We start from the raw sequence: 23,626 nt of genomic DNA, 5'->3' as shown, positions 1-23,626 counted from the left end.
GTATTATCATCAACTGAAATGGACAGAGGAAAACATGAATCAATTTTTCTAAAAGGCTCTAGTGGTGAAACATCTGTTTTAAAACTGAAACCCATGCATGCTTTGTATGATGCTGATCAGCCAAAATTGTGCAGAATACAAAAGGTGGACATGCTACATTTAAAGAAAATTGCAAAAGCAATTATGAAGAATACAATCAGTTACACTACACAAATTCCATTTCCCCCTTGTCATCTACAACTAATCTTCTGAAAACAAAAACAGGGAATGTATGAGGTCTCATGCAAGTCATCAGTGGGTGAACTGAGTGGAGGCTTTTGTGATGGGCTGCTTCCCGGAACAATAAATCAGAGAATCTCAGCCAAGGTGTTGGACCTCTACCCCTGATTTCCACTTGCAATAAATAACAAAAAAAAATTCCTATAAAGAAAAATGGGTGAGCAAGTACCTAGTAACCAGTTCATAATTAATATTAGTAACCAGTTAGTCTGAGGATATATTTGCCTTCTTCGACAGAGAGTTTGTTTGTAATGTTGGGGACAATTGAATAGAAATATAATGGGAGAAATAGCCTTTTTCAAGAAGAAAAAAAGTAAGACTTCCTTCCATATAAAAATGACAGTCAGTAACCTGCTACTTAAATAGGAACAGGAGAAGATGTTTCATTCCTTAAACCTGTTTTACCAATTAGATCATGGTTGATTTATATTATGATCTATTTACCCACTTTAGCTCTAAATAGTGGGAAGACGACGGCCTACTGATATTATTGCTGGACTGTTAATCTAGAGTTCTTAATGTTCAAGGGACCCGTGTTCAAATCCCACCATTGCAGGATTTGAATTCAATTTAAAAAAACCAGGAATTAAGAGTGTAAAGATGACCCCAAATCCATTGCCAATTGTTGAAGAACCCATCCATTTCACATATGTCCTTTCGGGAACAAAACTGCCATCTTTAACTGGTCTGGCTTTTGCAGCACTGCTCCGAGGAAGCTAGTGCTTCCAATTAAACCTGTTGGACTATAACCTGGTGTTGTGTGATTTTTAACTTTGTACATCCCAGTCCAACACCGGCATCTCCGAGTCATGACATTTATGTAGGAGTCATCTGTAGGCCAGAGTAGGTGAAGATGGCAGTTTCCTTCCCTAAGCAGCATAAATGAACTAGATGCAATGGTTTCATGATCATCATTAGACTCTACTCCAGATTATTATTGAATTCAAATTTCATCATCTGCCATGATGGGATTTGAACCTAGGTTCCCAGAACATTACCTGGGTCTCTGGATTAATAGTCTAGTGATAATACCATTAGGCCATCACTTACCACTTGAGAAAGTGGTGGTGAGTTGCGTTCTTGAACAGCTGCAGTTCATGAACTGTAGATAGATTCACAATGCCATCGGGAAGGAATTTCATGATTTTGATCCAGTGACAGTGAAGGGATGGTGATATATTTCCAAGTCAGGATGTCTTGGAGGGGAACTTGCGGGTGGGTGGTGTTCCCAGGTATCTGCTGCCTTTGTCCTTCTAGATGGAAGTGGTCATGGATTTGGAAGGTGGTAAGGATCTTTGGCAAATTTTGTGGCACTAAATTGAGCAAAATCCTGTGGATGCTGGAAATCTGAAATAAAACCGAGAATGCAGAAAATACTCAGGAGGCCTGGCAACCCGACCAGCTATGTATTTCTGACCTTGCCTGTTTTTATTTCAAATTATGGTAATTTGCAACGCAGCTCAAAATTGACAAATAAAAGCCGTTCAAATGAACTAGCCTTGCTTGCATTATATGCAATTAGCAGACCTTTTCACTTTCTGGATAAATTAAACCCCTTTGAATTACATGATTCTCCAATTAAAAATGTTCAAATTGCATTGTCATTTATGTATTTGCTAATCATTTTGCTTGTAATAGACAAGAAATGAAAAGGATAAGTTAAGTGTGCGCCTTCCTTTTTTGGGACACATTCACTCTGCTTGCACCAGGTTTAACTGTGAAGCTTGTGATCAGGATACCTAATATAGCTATTATCGCTACTGCATTACATTGTGATCAATACAAAGTCATTTAAAAAAAGAAATATCTGTGATTTTATCTGAATTGCGTGCCCTAAATCCAATGCATATTATCTGTTCCAAGAATGTTGAAGCACAAAGATTTATTTCTCTGATTCAATGTGAAAAGCCAACCTTCAGGCAAGACCATTAAAATTGCTTGCTTTTGCAGGGTGTTTGTCAAAGAGCTGGGCGATCAAAGTAAGTAAATAAATTCTGATAGGGATGAATGTTTATACCAAGCATTTTTCATGAACATTGCACCATATGTTTGAATTAAAGTTCTAAACAGCACTTCTATACTCAACAGCAGTTACTCAAACTTGAGTTGGAAAAGTGATCTTCTCGTGTGGAGCAGAGATGGCATTGTGCTTGTTTAGCCTTTAGTATTAACTTCAGTAATCGCCATAAAAGCATCAAGAACATGATTCTCAACTATATTAATTCAGCTTTAGGCAAGCTAGTTTCAACGCAAACTAGATCCTAACTATTCAGCCTGAAAAGTAATTCAAAAAATGACACAGGTTAACTATTATTTTTAAATTTCAATTAAACTTAACACATTGTCAATATGGAGGCATTGTTAGTTTAATGTCGGTTACAAAAGGCATGTAGTTGTCGTACAATTAGTGGCTCAAAATCACTTCAAACATTTTATATTAAATATTTTCATTTATATAGTGCCCATCTCATCCTCAGGTATCCCAATACACTTTAAAGCTAAGGAAGTGCTTTTGAAGTGCTCTCGTCGTTACAGTGTAGGAAATGCAGCAATTTTCATGGACCAAGGTACCACAAACAGTAGTGAGACAAGGGAGTATTATAAATGGATAATTTGTTTTTTTTAGGAGCAGGTTGAGGGATAAACGTTGTCCATTAGTCCCTCATTGTTGTTTAGCTGAACCGTACTTTAACCTGCAAATACTGAGAAATCTACTGGATACTGTGAAGTTTCATTAAGTTTTTCTCATTGAACACTAACTTTGGTGGGAAGCAGTTTTAGATATACATCCATACTTTTCTGATAAAGTTATAGCAGCTAACTGGAAAACTCATGAAGAAATTCTCAGAAAGATATATTGTAACAAAAACACTTTGTAGCCTTATTGTTTTTGCAAAGACGTGTAATCTATATGTTTTCTTAACAGGTTTGGACAATTGCGCAACTTTCTGATTGTCAATTTTAAAAATAAAGGGAGGATAACATCGATGTAAATGTATCCATCCCACACTGTGGTTATGTTGGGTTACTTATGTACTTTATTTCTCAAGAAATAGGCATTGAATAGAGTCCTGCATCTTGATGAAGCAGTAAATTCCCACCATAATCTAGGGAAGTGAGATAAGGGTCATGTGTGATGTTTCCCTGTTCAGAGTGATTTAAATATAGATAAATTTTCATGATAATTGGAATTAAAAAAACAGATTCCTATCAATCGGAGGGATTATCAATAACGAAACATGGCTGCCGTGCATGCGAGGTGATCTGGCAGTGACAGGACAGGCTGTAGGAAGTGTCCTCACACTTGCCAACACTGTCACCCATCCAATGAGAGATGGCATCATTATTAGCTTATACCAAGAAGGGTTGGGGAGGTAAGGCAGAGGCTGGGACCACAGGAGGAGCAGGAACAAAGGCTTAGTGTGGCACTGTGGGGTTGGGCATGCTGCAGGAGTAGGGGCAGGCAATAGGGATGGATGGGAGGCTTACCAAATTTAATCATATTTCTAAGCGGAGGTAAAGAAACTAACAAGAATTCACCTCGCAACTGAGGGAGGGGAGGCCGCCTGCAAGAGGAGTAGGGTCAGGCAGGAAACAACTCTTTCTTGTCCAGAACTAATGAGAAGACTGGGCATGGGAGGAAGACTGGAAGGCCACAGAAGCTGTATGAGAGAGATGGAGGCTGCTGAGCTAATGAAGTCATTTTATTCTGTATTGCAGGTCACTTTATTTTAATCCAGGTAGTGCCATCTTTAGACAGACAACTGCTTCCGTCACATCAACAAGGTTAGTGTTCTGTTTAGAAGTAGCATTCACAGGAAATGTAACACTTAATATGTTCTATCATACAAAACAGACAGCAACACTTCTTCGCTAATTTTGCTTCATTTCCTGATTATGAAGATAGACCCTTCTGAAAACATTTGTGGCCTGTCGACACTCTACTCACATCATTTTTATACAATATTTTTATCTCCCTGACAATTGATCACTCTGCCTATAAATTCTGCGCCTGAGCTTCTCTCTCACTTCACCTGATGAAGAGGCAACATTCTGAAAGCTTGCGATTTCAAATAAACCTGTTGGACTATAATCTGGTGTAGTCTGACTTCTGACCTTGCAAATGTTTGAGGCCTAGCTTCAAGCTCTTAGTAATTAAAAAAAAGATGGACTTTACTTTTAAAGCATCAATTCACAATAGCAAATTTAATACTCAGGCTTGAAATCGGACACTGAATAGGTTGTTGCAAAAAGTTATAACATTTCTGTGAAAAGCACCTGACTCTTGGAAACTTGTCAATCAAATTTCCTCTTGATCATTCAAGAGCCAGGATGTGAAATGTATTCAGTAGGTTCATTAAACAGGGTATTCACTATGTTTTCAGTTGGTTGGCAAAGGATCCTGAGAAGGAATCATATTTAGGCAATAGGAACAGAATGGGGCAGTGGGATTAATTAGATAGAGATTTCAATGAACCAGAACAAGCACTATGGAATAATTGCTCCTTTTCTCGCCCCACCTCCACTTGGGCATGTGTGATAAGATTCAATGGGTCTGATAAAATTTACAATGCAGAGGTCCTGTTGAATTTTAAAGATGGACTTTTCTTATAATTTTAAAAATCTGGTCTTTCCATGGCTGGTCACCAGCTAATGGGAAAGTCAGTGACAAGAGGGTAGACGAAAGTGAGGACTGCAGATTAGAGTGGTGCTGGAAAATCACAGGTCAGGCAGCATCCTGATGATTCCTGATGAAGGGCGCCTGCCCGAAGCATTGAGTTTCCTGCTCCTTAGATGCTGCCTGACCTGCTGTGATTTTCAGCACCACTCTAACCTTGACAAGAGGGTAGAGTCTGCAGCAAACAGCAACATGGGACAGGAGGAAAGAGATCTTGGTCACAATGTGTTTGAAGGATGAGCAAAGCAACTCTGATTGTTTTTGGCTTGCAAGGAGCATGCTGAACAGCACTTTGCTTCCAGAGTTAATCCTTTCCATTCCCATTCCAATTGGTAGTTTTCTTGAGCACTGGTTGGCAAATGCTCAATACAGATCAAAATTCCAAAGGCACTGTAGGGTCCCAATTCAAATGTGTAATGGAGTCTTTACAAGATTGACGATTATCAGTTCATAGACGTGCAACTAATTTAAAGAGGACATGACAAGATATCCTACTGGAATATTTGTGCATAAAAAGAAACCATATTAGGTTTAATTAATGAGACAAACACATTAACATCGATTTCATAGAAACATGGAATTGAAATGATTATGTGACCACACAGTATTCTGAAGAACTGGCTGCTCTCAATCCATCCTCTTCGAGATAATCAGGTGCATAGCTACATGGCGTAACTTAAAGGCACTGCGCACTGAAATAAACAGGTTTACAAATAACCAAGAAAATGTAAAGGGATCATTGCTGAAGTCCTCAAAGTTGTAAGGGTGAAGTTGCAATATTAAACCACCCCTCGGTTAAAACAGCAGATAATAAATGTTTGATTGTTGCTTAATATTACACGATGCAATTTCATCACCTTCAGCAAGACTCTACTTTGAAACAATTAGTTACTTTAATACATTTCAAATTATAATATCTTACAACAGAAAATTAGACGGTCAATATTCGACGTCTGCTCCATCATGTCCAAAGAATAACTGTTAGCATGAGTTAGGTCAAGGGCCTTTTGTAGAACTTATTGTTCTTTGAATATCCCTTCTAGTTGAATAGACTGAAAGCATTTATTTAAAAGTTTACAGTTGATTACTGGTCAAAAGGCTAAGGCAATAAAAAGTAAGGAGTAGCAGTGAAACTGGTGCCCAGCCAGGTCTCAATGTCTTCAGAAGAGACGAGAAAAGTTGCTGAAAGAGCAGACTGCAACAACAAAATCTACATACATAAATCATATTTTCCTAGCACAAGTTAAAAGTTGCATTTCTTACCTCCACTGAGTATGACGACAGCAATAAATATTGCAATATCACAGTCGTTCAGCCCCAAACCATTGAACTTCATGGCAAATTCAAATTTGGGCTCCATGATATCACAAAAGGGTTTCCTCAGGCTCTTTAAAAACTCACGAGTCATGAAACCCTGGCCTGCGGCAATCAGAAGTCCATCCTTATTCATCAGGGAAGCCAACATACTGAATATGACTTCATGGACACCATATTTAAGAAGAGTCACTTGGTCATTTAGGTCAAGATTTATGAACCCTGGGATAGATTTTGCAAATTCAGTGATTTCCCTTACAGCCTCCACTGAACGGAATTGACAACGTTGGAAAATTCGGATTTCTACCTCTGTGTTCTGCTCTTGCAATGGTGTTTGTTTGAATTTGATGCGCTCTTCACCTGCCTTTAAGGAATTCATGTCATAAATGACAAATGGCTATAATAAGAAAAATAAGTACATGTTACATCAGCGATATACATTTTAGTTTCATTCATACATTACTTTAGGATGAAAGCAAAAGGCTTTCACCAATGTGTTACTTCAGATTCTTATCCATTTACATTCTTCTGAAGAAAGAATTTTACAGGCTTTTCCGACACGCTGCACCTGTACTTATGCCGACCACCCCATGGTCATTTAATTGTTTGTGACAGATCTTCTGCTCCTCACTTACTCAGCAGAGTTGCCTCCCTCAGCGAGTTGTCAGACACTCCAACCAGCCAGCAGCTTGGTCTGGCACTGGCAGCATCAGAAAAAGCAGTAGCCACTGCTAGCTCTACAGGTAGGCCCTAGCATTTAATCCTACAGTCAAAATGGAGGCAAGTCGAGAGGTCTGTGGGAAGGATGGGAGGGAAGTGGAGGAGAGGACCTGGGAGAGTGGGGGAGGAGAGGACCTGGGAGGGTTGGGGAGGAGAGGGGAGTTGCGGATTTGATAGAAAATCCAGGTTCTGGATTAGAGGTGCTGGAAAAGCACAGCAGTTCAGGCAGCATCCGAGGAGCAGTAAAATCAACATTTCGGGCAAACGCCCTTCATCAGGAATACAGGCAGAGTGCCTGAAGGGTGGAGAAATAAATGAGAGGAGGGTGGGGCCTCTGGTTTCCAGCATCTGCAGTCATTGTTTTTACCTAGAAAATCCAGTGACTATGGTGCAACCACTGGGGAAGGAGAGACAGATTTTGGGTAGGGAGGCACTATGTGGGAAAGGAGCCAGTAAGAAAGACGTTTTCCTTACCACACCCCCCACCTGAGACACGAGCAGGGTCACCATTTCTATCCCTGAACTCCTCCTGCCACCGAAGAATTGAGGCTAAACAGTGCAGAGTGAGGATGGCAGATATCAGGACGCGAGAGGATTTGCATTCTGGCATAGATGCTGTGCTATAACTTGCTTGGACTTCAGCCGCTAAAAACTGATGTCTCATGGAGGTTCCAATTCAACACAATAGTACAGCTGGTGGGATCTGTCATCGACTGAGATGGGAGAATCTAACAGAGTTCACTGGTTCCTATGAGGGTACAAACACCAGATTGCTCACAGACAAGAGTTAGAATGTGATGTCAGTAGCTAAGCTCAGCAAATCAAATGAAATACTGCTTAAAATAATAACATTCAATTTTTGTATCATCGAACACATTGGAAAATGTACACACCGATTTGTCTCCCGTTTTTCCTGCCATGATTGCTCGAGATTTAGCTTTGGTAATAGGAAAAGCCTTATTGTATGACTCAAACATGTGCTTGGCAAGAGCACGGAGATCAGCAGACTCAGGGTTCAGTTGTCCTGCATCGCTGGATATTTCAGCTAGAAGTTTCTCTTTTTCAGCTTGTGGCATTCTACCAAATCTAATTGCTATAAAATAAGCATAAAAACCAAGGACAATTTAATATATATTTGATGTGCTATTATTAAATCACAGTCATAAAAGGTAAATTGTAAGATTAAAACATGCATTATCCATTCTGAAGTTAACAAAGAGCTTTGATAGAAAATATGATTATATTTAGGTCCCAGTTTTTTGTACTACAGTCAATGTTTACTCTTAGTAGTTACGACGTTTTTTATATGGGGAATGATGTGTATAGCTTGTATTCCCATAGCCTCCCAATAGCAACAAATTGGTGCCAGTTTTACATTGTGGACCAACTATTTCTTACAGTTATCTGTAGACCTAATTGGGATATTGCAGTGGAATTTACTGAAAACATGGGAACCAAAATGCCTCCTAAAGAACACCTGGAAGATGTGTGAATGGACCAAGCAATTGTGTGTTTTCGTAAGTAGTTAAACTGAAGAATCATAACGGGAAAATTTTATTGCCTCTTTCATGGCATGTTTGGTGCTACCAAGGGCATTTGGAAGTTGGGAATTGGGATTGCAAGCGTCCTATTGCAGCCTTGGGAAGGTTCATAATCAGACTTCTAATATTGATTGACCAATTAATGAACACATATGGGATTCATACCACCAGAGCTGGTATTAACCAAGCTGCAGGCAGGCCTATTGCCATGTAGCATGAACAAGAAAAATTGTGTGAGCTACTGGTGGTCTTGGATAGGGAGGTGGTAGTGGGCATCGTACAAACGCATTCAGCACCTGATTAATGTGTTGAGGTTGTTTGAAAACTAGCCCTCTGATTCCTCTCAGCCGGACCTGAGAAACCACCCCCCGCCCCCAAAATCACAGCATTTCTCTGGCTTGGGTAACTCTGCGATGCAGTGTCTGGCCACCTTCTTCATGGTGGCGCTGGTGAGCAAAAGGATTGCCAGCATTTGATTTGCCAGCCAGCTCTCAGGGTTGGGATTTGCTCTCCAGGCTCCTTGATTCTGAAGATGATCCACCAATGGTCACTGAAATGCGTGAGACCCACGTAATATCAGCAGTTCTCCCAGAAGGCAAAAGGAGTTGAACATTTGCCAAGCGACACCACCAAAGCCTCCATTAAAAATCACTCCCCACCCCCAGCAGTAAGAACGCTGAACCTAGAAGCACTGCTGCCTCACAGCTTCAGGGACCTGGGTTCGATTCCCGCTTCTGGAAACTGTGTGGAGTTTGCACATTCTCCTCATGTCTACGTGGGTTTCCTCCAGGTGATCCGGTTTCCTCCCACAATCCAAAGATGTGCAGGCCAGGTGAATTGGCCATGCTAAATTGCTCATAGTGTTAGGTGCATTAGTCAGAGGGAATGGGTCTTGGTGGGTTACTCTTCAGAAGGTCAGTGTGGACTTGTTGGGCTGAAGGGCCTGTTTTCTGGAGTGGCTCAGTGGTTAGCACTGCAGCCTCACAGCACCAGGGACCCAGGTTCAATTCTAGCCTCGGGTGACTAAATGGAGTTTGCACATTCGCCCTGTGTCTGCGTGGGTTTCCTCCCACAGTCCAAAGATGTGCAGGTTAGGTGCATTGGCCATGTTAAATTGCCCATAGTGTTAGGTGCATTAGTCGGAGGAGAATGGGTCTTGGTGGGTTACTCTTCGGAGGCTTGGTGTGGATTTGTTGGGCCAAAGGTCCTGTTTCCACACTGTAGGGAATCTAATCTAATCTGGTCATCTGGTATAGGAAGAATATTATTAAATTGGAGAGGGATCAGAAAAGATTGACCAGAATGTTGCTGTGAATGGAAGATTTCAGTTACAGGGAGAGTCTGGATAGGCTGGGGCATTTTTCACTGGAGAGTAGAAGGTTGAGGGGTGACCGTGGAGAGGTTTTTAAAATCAGGAGAGGTATACCTAAAGTGAATAGCGGGTGTGTTTTCCCCCTATGGTGGGGGATTTTAAGACAAGGGGGCATATTTTTAAGCTGAGAGTAGATGATTTTAAAAATACATGAGAGGCAACTTCTTTTTGGTGTGTGGAATAAACTTTCAAAGGAAGTTTTATACACGGATATAACATTTAGATAAGTTCATGAATAGGAAAGCTGGAGGGATATGTGGCAAACACAGGCAAGTGGGACTAGTTTGGTTTGGGAGCATGGTCAAAGTGGCCTGCTTGGACCAAAGGGTCTTCTTCTGTGCTGTATGACTCTGAAGATTTACCATGCTGTTAATCAGGTATTTATATTGGAATGGACACATTATAATGGCCTCAAGAGGAGATCTGTCATGTGAGAGAATCAGAAAAGCAATAGCTTGGCTCTTCAGTCAGATTAAAGAACTCTCACTCGGATACACAAGCAAAATTAACTCCTGTGCAAGTGAATGGATTTTTAAGTGAATTAAAACAAGACGGCAAAGCAGGAAGTATAAAAGTATGTTTAATTTCTTATAAACTAAGACAAAGCAAAATAAAGCATGGTGAATGGACACAATTAACAAAGCATTAAAAGGATCGAAAACTTTTGAAGGAATCCTTCCTTATTAACATTCAATCTTCATTATCAATGAGTTGTTTGGCAGCAGTTCCAATGAAACCTGAACATACCAGTCTTAAATTTTTATGTTGTTAGGTTTATTTCAGAATAATGGAGAGCACTGACATTCCCTATGTAAAATCTGGGTGAATACTTCCAAAGCATAAAAACATGTTTCTGTTATTGCACTGTGGGAGAGCAGCTCATTTAAACTTTGTTTGTAACTCTATCTATAATAACTTCCCCAATTTTACTTTTGTCATTTTACAAACTCTCTCTCTATCCTATTTAGTCTCCTTAACATTCAGAAATAAAAAAAACTTGCTCCTAAGGCCTAAGTTTATATGTTCATCCTCCATTTCCAATTCATGGTCCTAAATCCAGTTATTTACCCAGCACATTCTGAGGTGTTTGTCAATAGAGGAGCTAGCACGTTTAGGAGAGAGGTTACTGGCATGCAATTTGTGGAGTTATTAATGATAAACTGTCAGCATTCACTGGCATCATCCCACCTCCTGAATCTTCATTTTGTTTTATTCTCTCCAGGCACGTGGGTGTCGCTGGCTGGCCAGCGTTTGTTGTCTGTTAGCCTCGAGAAAGTGGTGGCGAGATGCCTTCTTGAACTGCTGAAGTCTGTGTGCAGTAGGTAGTTCCACAATGCTGTTAGCAAGGGAATTCCAGGATTTTGACACGGTGACAGTGAAGGAATGGCCATACGTTTCCAAGTCAGGATGCTGAGTGGCCTCAAGGTTGTGGTTTTCCATGTATCTGCTGGCCATTTAGGTAGAAGTACTCAAAAGGTGCTATCACAGGTTTTTTTAGTGAATTCCTGCAGTGCATCTTATAGATAGTATACATTCCTGCTGCTGAGCATCGGTGGTGGAGGGAATGGATGTTTATGGTGCCAATTAAATGGGCAGCTTTGTCTTGAATGTTGTTGGAACTGCACACATCCAGGCAGGTTGGGAATATTCCAACACACTCCTAACTTCTGCCATTGCAGACGATGGACAGGCTTTGGGAATCAGAGTCAGCAGCATGAGGGGGAAGCACAACCAAAACAACAGAAATCTTTTCAAATAACTAAGAAGATGGAGAACCACCCAAAACCAATAAACACACAGTCACTGGTTTCAGCAAATCCAGTTAATAGATGTTATAAGGAAGGAAGCACAAGGCTGGGATCTCTGCAGCAGAAGAACTCACCTCCTGTCCATCCCCATTTAGCACAAGCACAAGATTAATGCAGAAGTTCCACATTTGATATTTGCCATCCCCACCCCACTAAAGTCAAAGAAGCAGCAGTCAGTTAATCTGGTGAGAACCTCCTTTTTTTGCTCTCAAAACGCTGATCGAAATCCCATACAAAAAGTTAAGGTTTGTTTAACAAGATAATAACCTGCATATTAACTAGTCATATCAGCAATATGACTATTCATTTAACCACAAAGATCCACAGCTGATTGACAGGTGTATTAATCAGACTTTAATCTGAAATTGTGCTGTCTAACACTAGACTTCCTGGTTAGGGGAAAATGTCCTCCCAGTATCTGTCTTGTCAAGCCCCTGAAGACATATTTGTCCTGATGAAATCTCCCTTCATGCTTCTAAATTTGGGGCCGTACCAGCTTCCTTTACACAATCGCTCCTCATACACAGATGTTGTAATCCCTTGAATTAGTCGTAAATTTTAACTGCACTTGCATGGAAGCAACATACATGCATGTTACCCAACTTGTGCACAGTGCAGTGTTTCCAAGCATTAGAAACAGGACAATTGCAGCAAAATGTCCTTACTCTTGTGTTTTGAGCTGTTTAATAAATGCTAACACACCAGTTGCTTTCTCAATTGATTGCTGTAGCTCAATGTTGACTGCTGCGATTCATATGCAAGGGCACACCTGTCCTTCCAAAATCAACATTTCCCAGATATAAACCAATTTTAACAATTGAATTGAATTTATTGTCACGTGTACCGAAGCACAGTGAAAGGCTTTGTATTGTGAGCAATACAGGCAGATCACAGTTAATAACATAGAAAGTAAATAATAGGTAAACAGCAGCAAAAACCAAAAGACAGGTACAGGTGAATGCTAAGAGTCTGAGTGTCCATTCAGTATTCTAACAACCGTAGGGTAGAAAATGTTTCGAAACTGGCTGGAGTGTGTTCAGACTTCTGTACCTTCTCCCTGATGATAGAGGTTGTAGAAAAGCATTGCCAGGGTGGAATGGATCTTTGAGAATGCTGGCAGCCTTTTCTTGACAGCAGGCCTGGTAGATGGATTCGATCAATGGGAGGTTGGCCTTTGTGACTGTCCAGGCCAAGTTCACCACTCTCTGTAACCATCTTCGATCTTGAATGGTATAGTTGCCATACTAGGTACTGACACATCCAGACAAAATGCTCTCGATTGCACACCTATAAAAGTTGGCAAAGGTATTCGTCGTCATGGTAAATTTCCTCAGCTGCCTGAGGAAGAAGAGACTTTGTGAAATCCACATGAACAGTCCAAGAAACCTTATTGTTGATGACCACTCCCAGGAGTTTGACATGCTCCACTTGTTCCACCTCTGCGCTGTTAATGTGTAGGGGGGCATGAGTAACATCCTGCCAAAAGTCAATAATGAGTTCCTTGATTTTGCCAGCATTGATCGCTAGGTTGTTCTCAGTGCACCATTTTCCCAGGTCTTCTACCTCCCATCTGTAGTCTGTTTTGTCGCCATCAGAGATTTGACCGACTATGGTGGTGTCATCAGCGAACTTGAAAATGGCAATAGTCTAGTATTTGTGAAAGCAGTCATGGGTATACAGTGAGTACAGTAGGGGGCTGTGTACACACCCCTGTGGGGCTTCAGTGTTGAGTATTAGTGAGGATGAAATATTGTCCCCAATCTTCACTGATTGTGGCCTGTGGGTCAGGAAACTGAGGATCCAGTTGCAGAGAGTGAGGCTTAGTCCGAGATCACTAAGTTTAGTAATCCATCTCAAGGGGATAATAGAGTTGAAGGCTGAACTGTAGTCAATGAGTAGGATTCTTACGTAGCTGTTCTTAGTGTCAAGATGTTCTAGGGAGGAGTGAAGGGCAAGTGATATGGCATCTGATGTGGGGAGTGTGACAGTATGGAGTGTCACAGTAGTTGCAGGGGTCTCCGGGCAGTAAGTCAATATTTTCAAGGCATTTTTGGGACTTCTACAAGGATTTCAGGATGTAATTAAAGTTATTGAGAAGGAAGACTGCACCCAAAGCAGTGTCCTCATAAACCTTAGCCTTGCTGTGCAGGTTCAGCTGCAGGTTGCCAAGTATTTTGCAGATGTAGTTGCTGAGAAGGAAGAATATTTAAGAAGAAGGAAGTATCAATATTTAGTCTGATAGGCAAACTGGAGTGGGTCAAGAGTAGTAGGGAGACTGGAGTTGATTAATGCCATGACCAGCCTTTCAAAGCACTTCATGACCACTGAAGTTAGAGTCACTAGGCGGTAGTCACTGAGACATGCTGCATGAGTCTCCTTAGGCACAGGGATGATTATGGCCCTTTTGAAACGGGCAGGGACAGTGGCCTGCTACACAGAGAGGTTTTAGATGTCCGAGAAGACCTCTGCCAGTTGATGCTGAGTGCACGACCTGGTACTCTGTCTGGTCCCATTGTTTTCCTTGGATTCACATGAAGGAAAACTGATCTGACCTCTGACACAGTGACTGTTGGGATAGGTTCATGAGGACTTGTCAGAATAGGTGTAACCAAAGCGAGCATAGAAGGCATTGAGACGATCTGGGAGGGATCGTATCATCGTCTGCTATCTTGCACGGTTTCTTTTTAGAACCTGTGATATCATTCAGTCCTTGCCATAGTCGCCGGGTGTCTGTCTGGGTCTCTAGTTTGGATTGATATTGGTCCTTGGCTGTCTTAATGGCACTGCGAAGATCATACTTGGATTCCTCATATTTGAGTGGGTCTCCTGATCTGAAGGCCTCACGCCTGGCTTTTAGCAAGTTCTCTCCAGGGTTTCCTTTGGGGAGCACCCGGATTGACTTCCTCGGTATACAGTCCTCCACACACTTGCTGATAAAGTCTGACTGTGGTGGCGTACTCATCCAAGGTACCTGCAGACTGTTTGAACATGGCCCAATCAGCTGATTCTAGACAGCACTGGAGTTGATCCTCTGCCTTCTCCGACCAGCACTGGACCTGTATCTGAGAAGGGGTGTCCTGCTTGAGCTTTTGCCAGTCAGCCGTGAAAAGAAACATGGTCAGGGTTCCTGAAATGAGGGCGGGTGATGGAGCGGTAGGCATCTTTCACAGTGGTGTAGCAGTGGTCTAAAATGTTCGCGCCCCTGGTGGGGCAAGTAATGTTCTGATGGTACTTGGGCAACATCTTCCTTAGATTGGCTTGATTGAAGTTGCCAGTTACAATAAACAGGGCATTGGGGTGTTCCGCCTCCGGGGTGTTAGTGGTGGAGTACAGCACACCCAGAACTTCCTCAACCTTTGCTTGTGGTGGTATGTACACAGCAGTTAGTATAGCAGCGGTAAATTCCCATGATTGATAGAAGGGACGGCATTTGATGGTGAGGAATTCAAGGTTTAGGGAGCAATGGCTGCCCAGGGTTGCAATATCCATGCACCTCAAGTTGTTGATTAAAAAGCAAACCCTTCCACCCTCGGTCTTACCCAAGGACACTGTATGGTCCATACGATGGATAGAAGAACCATCAGCCTGAAGTGCGCAGTCGGGAATGGATGGGTTGAGCCAGGTTTCTTTGAAACAGAGTGCGCAGCAGTTCCACAGTTCACGCTGGAAGCTGAGCCATGATCAGAGTTCATCCAACTTGTTCTCCAGAGAGTATATCATTGTTCTACTTTTAGTACCAAATTGTCTAACTTCTTCCTTCTTCGCATTGGATTCCATCAGGTACTCAAGCTTTTTGTGTCCCCTGCAACCTCTTTGCACCATCTCACAGCTAACTTTGAAGCTGCAGCAAGCTCAGATACTCAGTCTTGTCATTGACATACGCAAATAAATAGCTGACACCCAAGCACTGGTTATTGCAGAACTCTTCTAGTAACAACATGCCAACTCAAAAATGACCTGTTTCTTTTCCCTATTTTCCCTTACTCACTCAATCCACCCTATTGTATTATCTATAATCACACATGTCCAAATTTTGTGTAATAAAATTTTGTCAGGAGTCTTATTAAATGCTTTTTTTGGGAAAGTCCAAATGTGCTAATATTTATGCTTACAAATATGTTTGTTCCCCTTATGTACTCGGCTTGCTATAATCTCAAACACTGACAAATTTATCAAAAATAACTCGTTTTTCATAAATCTGTGTTGACTATGATCAATCATATAATTTTCTAAGTGTACTGTTTATAGCAGTGAATTACTTAAGGAGTCCTCTACTCATTTTCAACACTTTTTGGCATTGTGCTTTCCTCTTCAGCCACTTATAGGAATCTCCCATTTTTAATTTCAAGTTGTTTAAAGTCATCATTGCCTTTCTCTCTTTTTGTCTTTATTCTTAAAATTTTATTTCATTTAACTTCTTCAGTATGTTTTCATGCTTCAGATAGATCCAATATAAACTTGTTCTCTTTTCTTGATGATGTTCACTGACAATCTTTCTTCCTTCACCATGCCGAGAATTTCTTCTCTTCAAGCAACTTGCTTCATCCTTCTCCAGAACCACATCTCACAATTTTCTAGTCAATGGATGTCCAATTTTCTTGACATCAACCTTTCAATCCTGTATAATAAAACACTCCAATCATAGTCTTCATAATTCTTCTATGAAGATCTTTACTCATTCCTACACTGAACAGTTTTTAAGTAAATGCAATTTTTGCCATTGCTAATGTGGCTCTGATTTCCATTTTTATTCCTACAAATATCAGGCTAACTAAACTATACTTACTGATTTCCAACAGTTGCAGTCCTTTCGGTTTTCTGTACTCAGCAGTATTCACTCTCTGCCCTTTCTTGAACCGTGGGGTCACCTTTGCTATTCCATGCCCCTCATGATTTTATATACCACTATAAGGTCACCCCTCAACCTTCTGTGCTCCAGTGGAAAAAAAGTCTCAGCCTACTTTTATAACACAACCTTCCATTCCAGGCAACATCCTGGTAAATCATTTCTGAACCCTCTCCAATTTAATAATATCCTTTCAATTACAGGGTGACCTGACCGGCACAGAGCACTCCAGAAGAGATCATATCAATATCCTGTATAACCTGAACATGATATCCCAACTCCTATACACAAATGTCTGACCAATGAAGGCAAATGTACCAAATGCCTTCTTCACCACCTTGTCTATCTGTGATGCCTATTTCAAAGAATTATGTACCTGAACCCCGAGGTGCCTCTGTTCTCCAACATTACCCAGGGTCCTGCCAATAGTTGTATAAGTTCTTTCCTTGTTTGTTTTACCAAATTGCAGTAACTCGCATTTTTCCAAGTTCACGTCCATCTACCACTCTCCAGCCCATTGACCAAGATCTCCTTGTAATTTTAAATAACCTTCTTCACTGTCCACTATACCACCAAATTTTGTGTCATCTGCTAACTTACTAACCATGCCTCCTATATTCTCATCCAATATGTTTATATAAATAATAAACAAAAGTGAATCCAATACTGACCTGTGGAACAGCTCTGGTCACAGGGCCCCTGAAAAGCAACCCTCCACCACTATGCTGTGTCTTCCATTGTTAAGCCAATTTTTTATCCAATTAGCAAACTCACTGTGAATCCCATATGACCTAACTTTATTAATTAGTCTACCATGGGGAACCTTGTCAAAGGTTTTACTAAAGTCCATGTAAAAGATGTCTACTGCTAAGCCCTCAATCTTTTTGGTTACATCCTCAAAAAACTCAATAATGTTTGAGAGACATAACTTCCCTTGCATAAAATCATACTAACTGTCCCTAATCAGTCCTTGCCTCTCCCAAATGCAGAATCACCTCTATCAATTTACCTACCACTGACGTCAAGCTCATAGGTCTATAGCTCCCAGCTTAGAGTCATAGAGATGTACAGCACGGAAACAGACCCATCAGTCCAACTCGTCCATATCAACCATATATCCTAAATTAACCTAGTCCCATTGGCCAGCCTCTAATCTTCCAGCACCTCACCTGTATTTATACATGATACAAATATTTTCCCTCGGGGCCCTGCAATTTCTTCCCTAACTTCCCACAACATCTTTGGATACATTTGATTAGGTCCCAGAGATCCATATTTTTGTTTTCTATGACCTCCAGCGTTTCCTGTTCTGTAGGTGAACTGTTTTCAAAACATCAATATTTATTTTCCCAAGGTCTCAAGCCTCCATTTCTTCCTCCACAGTAAAAGTAAATGCAAAATGATAATTTATTCATTTCTCCCATCACCGGAAGTTCAACACATGAATGAATTTGTTGATCTTTAAGGCGCCCGATTCTCTCTCTTTGCTCTTGTAACGTACTTGTAGAATCTCTTTGAATTATCTTCAACCTTATCTGCTAATGGTAACTCATAACCCTTCTTTGCCTGAAAGCATCAAATGCTGAAGTTCAGAGCATGTCAGGGAGCATCTGTGACAGCAAGTTAATGTTTCAAATCTAGGTAACCTTCTTTGCCTTCCTCATTTCCTTAAGAATACATCTACACTCTCCTATACTCTTCAAGAGATTCATTTGATCCCAGTTGTCTATATCTATGCTTCTTTTGTACTCTTGACTCTATATTTATTCATCCATTATTCCAGACTCTTACCGAACTTATCCTTCACTCTAACAGGAACATAATGCCTCTGAACTTCCATTATCACACTTCTGAAAGCCTCTCACATCAGTTGTCCCTTCATCTGTGAACAGTCTACTCCAATCGACTTTTGAACGTTCTTGTCTCAAACCATTAAAATTTGCTTCATCCCATTTAAGAATTTTAACTTTTATGGAAGGCTTATCTTTTTCCATAATTACTTTAAAACTAATAGAGTTATGATCACAAATCTCAAAGTGCTCACTACTAATACTTCTGTCACTTGCCCTGCCTTATTTCCCAAGAGAAGGTCAAGTTTTGCTCCATATTTTCCCATAATTGCTACTTGCACATATCAAAGCAAACATTTTTGTATTTAGAATTTAGTGTCAAGCACAAGGCACTAACAAGGCAATTGTTAGGGGCAATTTTACCAAACCCAAAATAATAGAGTAGAATTTCATCCTTATCACCTGGACATCACCTAGGCAGAGTTGCGAATGGGAAATCAAATGGGGAACATTGCATGTTGCTCATGGAATACACTGGAATTTCTTTCTATTAGTTCCAATGTTAGAAAAAATTGGACATTTTCTTAAAGGTATGCCTTTACCTCTTCTGCCCAGATAACAATGCTGAACATCTAGCACAATGTATTTAAACTGCACACATTATGCCTTTCCTTTTAGCACATCCAGTATATTTGTGACTTATCTTTTATATATTGCTGCCAATTTGCTACTAAATAATTCCATTTGGCACATTTACAAACCTGACTTCTCCGAACTAAATGTTGTGGGCATACTTCAAGTTATCAAATTAGAGGTTTTTTAAAAAAAAACCTCTAAACACCCTCAAAAACAGATTAGGCTATGAAGTAATTAAACTGCTGCTAAATGCAGGTTGCACACAAAACGTCAGAGCATGAGTCAGCCATTTGGCCGATCAACTTGGTCACAATTCAAATAAGTTCAAGACTGATCTGATTGTGACCTTAACTCCACTTTCCTGCCTGTCGCCAACTCTCTTACTGCCCAAACATCTATCCAATTAGCTTTGAAAATATTAAATGACAAATATAAACAACCCTCTAACAAATTACTCATTATTATCTTAAGTGGGAGAGTTTATTCTAAAACTATGTCCCCATGTTCTAGATTCTGCCAAGGTGGGAAACGTTCTCTCAATATCTAACCTCATCAATCTCCTTATGAATCATATATCTTTTAAGAAGGTTGCCTTCCACTTTTATAAACTTCAATGAGCACAGGCCAAACTTTTTCCCTAAGACAACTCTTTCAACCCAAGAATCAGTCACGTGACCTACTCTGAACTGTTTCTAATGCAAATATACCCTTCTTTAAGTAAGAGAAAGAAAAACTGTGCACAGCACTTTAGGTACAATACTCCAAATGTATAGCACTTTTTTTCCCCTCCATCCTCCTTGTAGTAAACATTGCATTGCTTTCCTGATTACTTGCTGCACCAGTCTGGTAACTTTTTTGTTATTCTTATGCAAGGATACAGACAATTACTGCAATTACTCTCCACTTTATATCTTGCAATTCAATTCTTCCTGTGAAAATGAACAAAACTCAATTTTTCTGATTTTAATTTTGTTGTCAATTTTTTGCCTCCTCACTATAAACTATATCTATTTGAAGAATCTTTGTATCCCCTCCTGATTTACTTTCCGACCTATCTTGATATCACCAGATGTGGCTACAATCCTTGCCACTTTATCCGAGTCATGAAAATAGATCATAAACAGTTGCAGGTGCAACACTGACCCCAACCAGCACTTCAATGGTTAATCTACCAATTTGAAAATGACATTTGTCCAACTTCTGTTTCCTATCAACCAATTCTCTACCCGTGCTAATATATACATCCAACACCATACTCTCTTTGACCTGCTTTCATAGCTGCTGTGTTTTACATATTGAGTTCAGTTGAGTTTCTGATCAATGGTAACAGGATGCTTATAGTGGCGGATTCCATTATGCTAACTCTATTGAGTGTAAAAGGGCGGTGATTAGATTTTCTCTTATGGGCAATGGTTATTGCCCAGCATTTGTGTGGCGCAAATGTTAGTTGCCACTGGTCAGCCCAAGCTTGGATATTGTCCACATGTTATTGCATTGGAACATGTACTGCTTCTGTATCCAATGAGTCACAAATGATGCTGAACATTGTGCAATCATCTCTGGAATTCAGCTGTTTTGTCCATGTTTGAACCAAGGTTGCAATGAGGTCAGGACCTGGCAGAACCCAAACTGGGCTTCACTAAGCAGGTTATTGCTCAGTAAGTGCTGTTTGATAGCACTGTTGATGATACCTTCCATCACTTTCCTGATGATGGAGAGTGGACTGATGGGGTTGGTTTGGATTTGTCCTGCTTTTTATGTATAGGATATACCTGGACAATTTTCCACATTGTCAGTTTTGTAACTATACTGGAACAAGGGGAATGGCGCACAAGTCTTCAGTACTATTATGTCTTTACTTGGCTCTTTGACTGATAACATTGTGAAATAGAATTGCATTGCAAACTTGACTGTCAGATCAAAATGATTAAAGAATCAGATTTTGCTCAGGTCTGAGGAGGACTTCAAAAGCCCTCCTTTATTCTTCCAGTTCAGCCAGATGGGACTCTTCCGGGAAGTGATAATGAGTCAAAAAGGAGATTCTAACTTGAGCCAATTTATTGCCAGTTATTCTTTAAATCCATGCATCCTTTAAAAAAACCATTTCTCCTTACCTGATGGAACTCATTTTTCATAAGTCAGGATAACAACAGAAAATCTTAGACAAAACAGCAATTGATTAGATTAGATTAGATTACTTACAGTGTGGAAACAGGCCCTTCGGCCCAACAAGTCCACACCGACCCGCCGAAGCGCAACCCACCCATACCCCTACATTTACCCCTTTAACCTAACACTACGGGCAATTTATCATGGCCAATTCACCTGACCCGCACATCTTTGGACTGTGGGAGGAAACCGGAGCACCCGGAGGAAACCCACGCAGACACGGGGAGAATGTGCAAACTCCACACAGTCAGTCGCCTGAGTCGGGAATTGAACCCGGGTCTACAGGCGCTGTGAGGCAGCAGTGCTAACCACTGGGCCACCGTGGTTGCTGGTGAAACACAGCCGGGTTTGAAGAAGAGTCACTGGATTCTAAACATTGCCTCTACTTTCTTCCCATTGATGCTGCCAAACCTGCAGAGTATCGGCAGCAACTTGTTTTTGTATCAGACCTCAAGCATTTGCAGTTCTTTGTTTTAGTTTAGTTGTTACAATTATGTTATTTTAATATATATTGCAACACATTGCTTTAATGTTAGTGTGTAAAGCAACCCTGATCAGAAAATTTAAGCTTAATGTTGATAAAGCACTTGACTGTTCAATATCACCACTGTGTTCCATCCTGTTTCTAACCTAAAATTGATAATCCTTCTACAGGGACGGTTGGATAGTGATCCAAAAGGAAGCATGGCTGATTTTTGTTCTGAATGTTATGTGGCTGAAACCATTCTTAGCAAAAGCAAACTTAAGCACGAAGTTAAAAATCACACAACACCAGGTTATAGTCCAAAAAGTTTAAGTGGAAGCACACTAGCTTTCGGAGTGCTGCAGACAACCACCTGATGAAGGAGCAGCGCTCCGAAAGCTAGTGTGCTTCCATTTAAATCTGTTGGACTATAACCTGGTGTTGTGAGATTTTTAACTTTGTACATCCCAGTCCAACACTGGCATCTCCAAATCAAAACTTAAGCACAGTTGGGTAAATGAGCTTAGATCAACTCTTCATGACTTGTAATTCAATTAAAGTTGCAGTTAGTGAACTGGCAAAAGAGCGCACATTATTCATTTTGGGGTTGTCTAGCATAGCAGTTCAAGCCAGAAGAAAAAGCCAGTAATACTTGAAAATGATTGGAGCTCCATTTAAAGGTATACAAGACTATTTCAGACCATACCAGTCAATTCCAGGTTTTATTGATTCTTTTTCCACACTACTTTTTCAAGGGCAACTGATGATGGGCAATAAATGCTAACATTGCTAACAACATCCATCTCCCGAGGACTAATACACAAAGGGTGTGTTGATGTATTTAATAGTTGAGCTGCAGCACAAGCCCACACATGTGAATCCTCACATACTCAGTTAAAGTTTGCAGCAAGACTGCTGAAAGACATGCCTCTATAGAGAGGAATAGTTAAGACAAAGCATTTTTGCACATTTGATCGGAGAGAGTAGGAAGATCTGAAGCGATGTTTAAAATTACTGCCTGCTCTTAATCAAATACGGGTATGTTAGTGAGGAGGGGTGATGTTTAAACGGGTGATAATAGATTTAAATTTGCTATAATAGTATTTATAAGTCTCTTTTTCAAATTCTTATGCTCGAAGCATTCAACATTTTGAAGTATATGAGAAATTAATGTACAATAGTTAGAGACAATTTCACATGTACCCACCATTATGTGACATGCCGACAATGAGACATTTCTGAAACCGGCAGTACTGACATTTATTCCTGTTCTTCTTCTGTATCCTACAGTTTAGGTCACATTTATCATACATCAACTTCAGCCTGATTGTTCTCCGGAAAAAACCCTGTTATGCAAATCAAATCAAATTCAATCAGTGATGGAACAGGTCTATTAAATGAGTTAATCTTGTTGGAAAGATATTGAACAAGTAATTTAAAAAAAAATTTACTTACAATTTTAAATTCCTGCACTAACTATACTCTCAGAAAGGAACAAGTTTGAGCACTGCTGCAATGATACCTTCCTACTTAATAGGAATTTAAAAATATACATGCAACAAAATACACAAATAATTAAATATTTAAACAGCCGTATTCTACAAAAATGCTTCTTTTTTCTTATAGATTAATAATAGTAACATAAATTCAACAAACCTTACATCCTTCACATGCGTGGACCCCATAATGGAAGCCTGAGGCCTTGTCTCCACATACTCTACATTCAATAGACAAGGCTGAATTGGATGTATTTTCTTGTAGCCTTTCAAATGAAAGCTCTTTTCCTGAACTGTCATTTAATGAAGATGGTTCAACTTTAATAGCACCTGTAAAAGGTAATTTTGTTTCATTCAAAATTTACATAAATCATAAGGCATTAGAGGACTTGGAGAATAACTGCACATTGAACATTAAAGTAGAGCTACAAATTAGAGATATTCATAAAATGATGCAACCTCAAACAGGTACTGCTAATTTTCAAATCCTGATATTCAAGTAGAAAAATGCTCA

General features: G+C 40.3%; 1 protein-coding gene across 6 annotated transcripts in view; it reads right to left on the bottom strand.

Annotated features, from left to right (window-relative positions):
- The window catches only part of pparg (peroxisome proliferator-activated receptor gamma), a 158,709-nt gene that overhangs the window by 5,162 nt on the left and 129,921 nt on the right, over positions 1-23,626 (bottom strand). For all 6 annotated transcript variants that reach the window (XM_087994252.1, XM_043707949.2, XM_043707950.2 and 3 more), the window contains 4 exons: positions 23,273-23,442; positions 22,824-22,962; positions 7,885-8,084; positions 6,221-6,668 (listed from right to left, as the gene is read on the bottom strand). In XM_087994252.1, the coding sequence (XP_087850378.1) occupies positions 6,221-6,668; positions 7,885-8,084; positions 22,824-22,962; positions 23,273-23,442 (957 nt within the window). The remainder of the gene's footprint in view (positions 1-6,220; positions 6,669-7,884; positions 8,085-22,823; positions 22,963-23,272; positions 23,443-23,626) is intronic.

Source organism: Chiloscyllium plagiosum, unplaced genomic scaffold (assembly GCF_037043375.1).
Source record: "Chiloscyllium plagiosum isolate Xiang-an unplaced genomic scaffold, Cpla_swu_hap1 HiC_scaffold_14, whole genome shotgun sequence".
In the NCBI taxonomy this organism is placed as follows: domain Eukaryota; kingdom Metazoa; phylum Chordata; class Chondrichthyes; order Orectolobiformes; family Hemiscylliidae; genus Chiloscyllium; species Chiloscyllium plagiosum.
The sequence above is the reverse complement of the archived record's forward strand: the minus strand, read 5'-3'. Positions and strand labels throughout refer to the sequence as shown.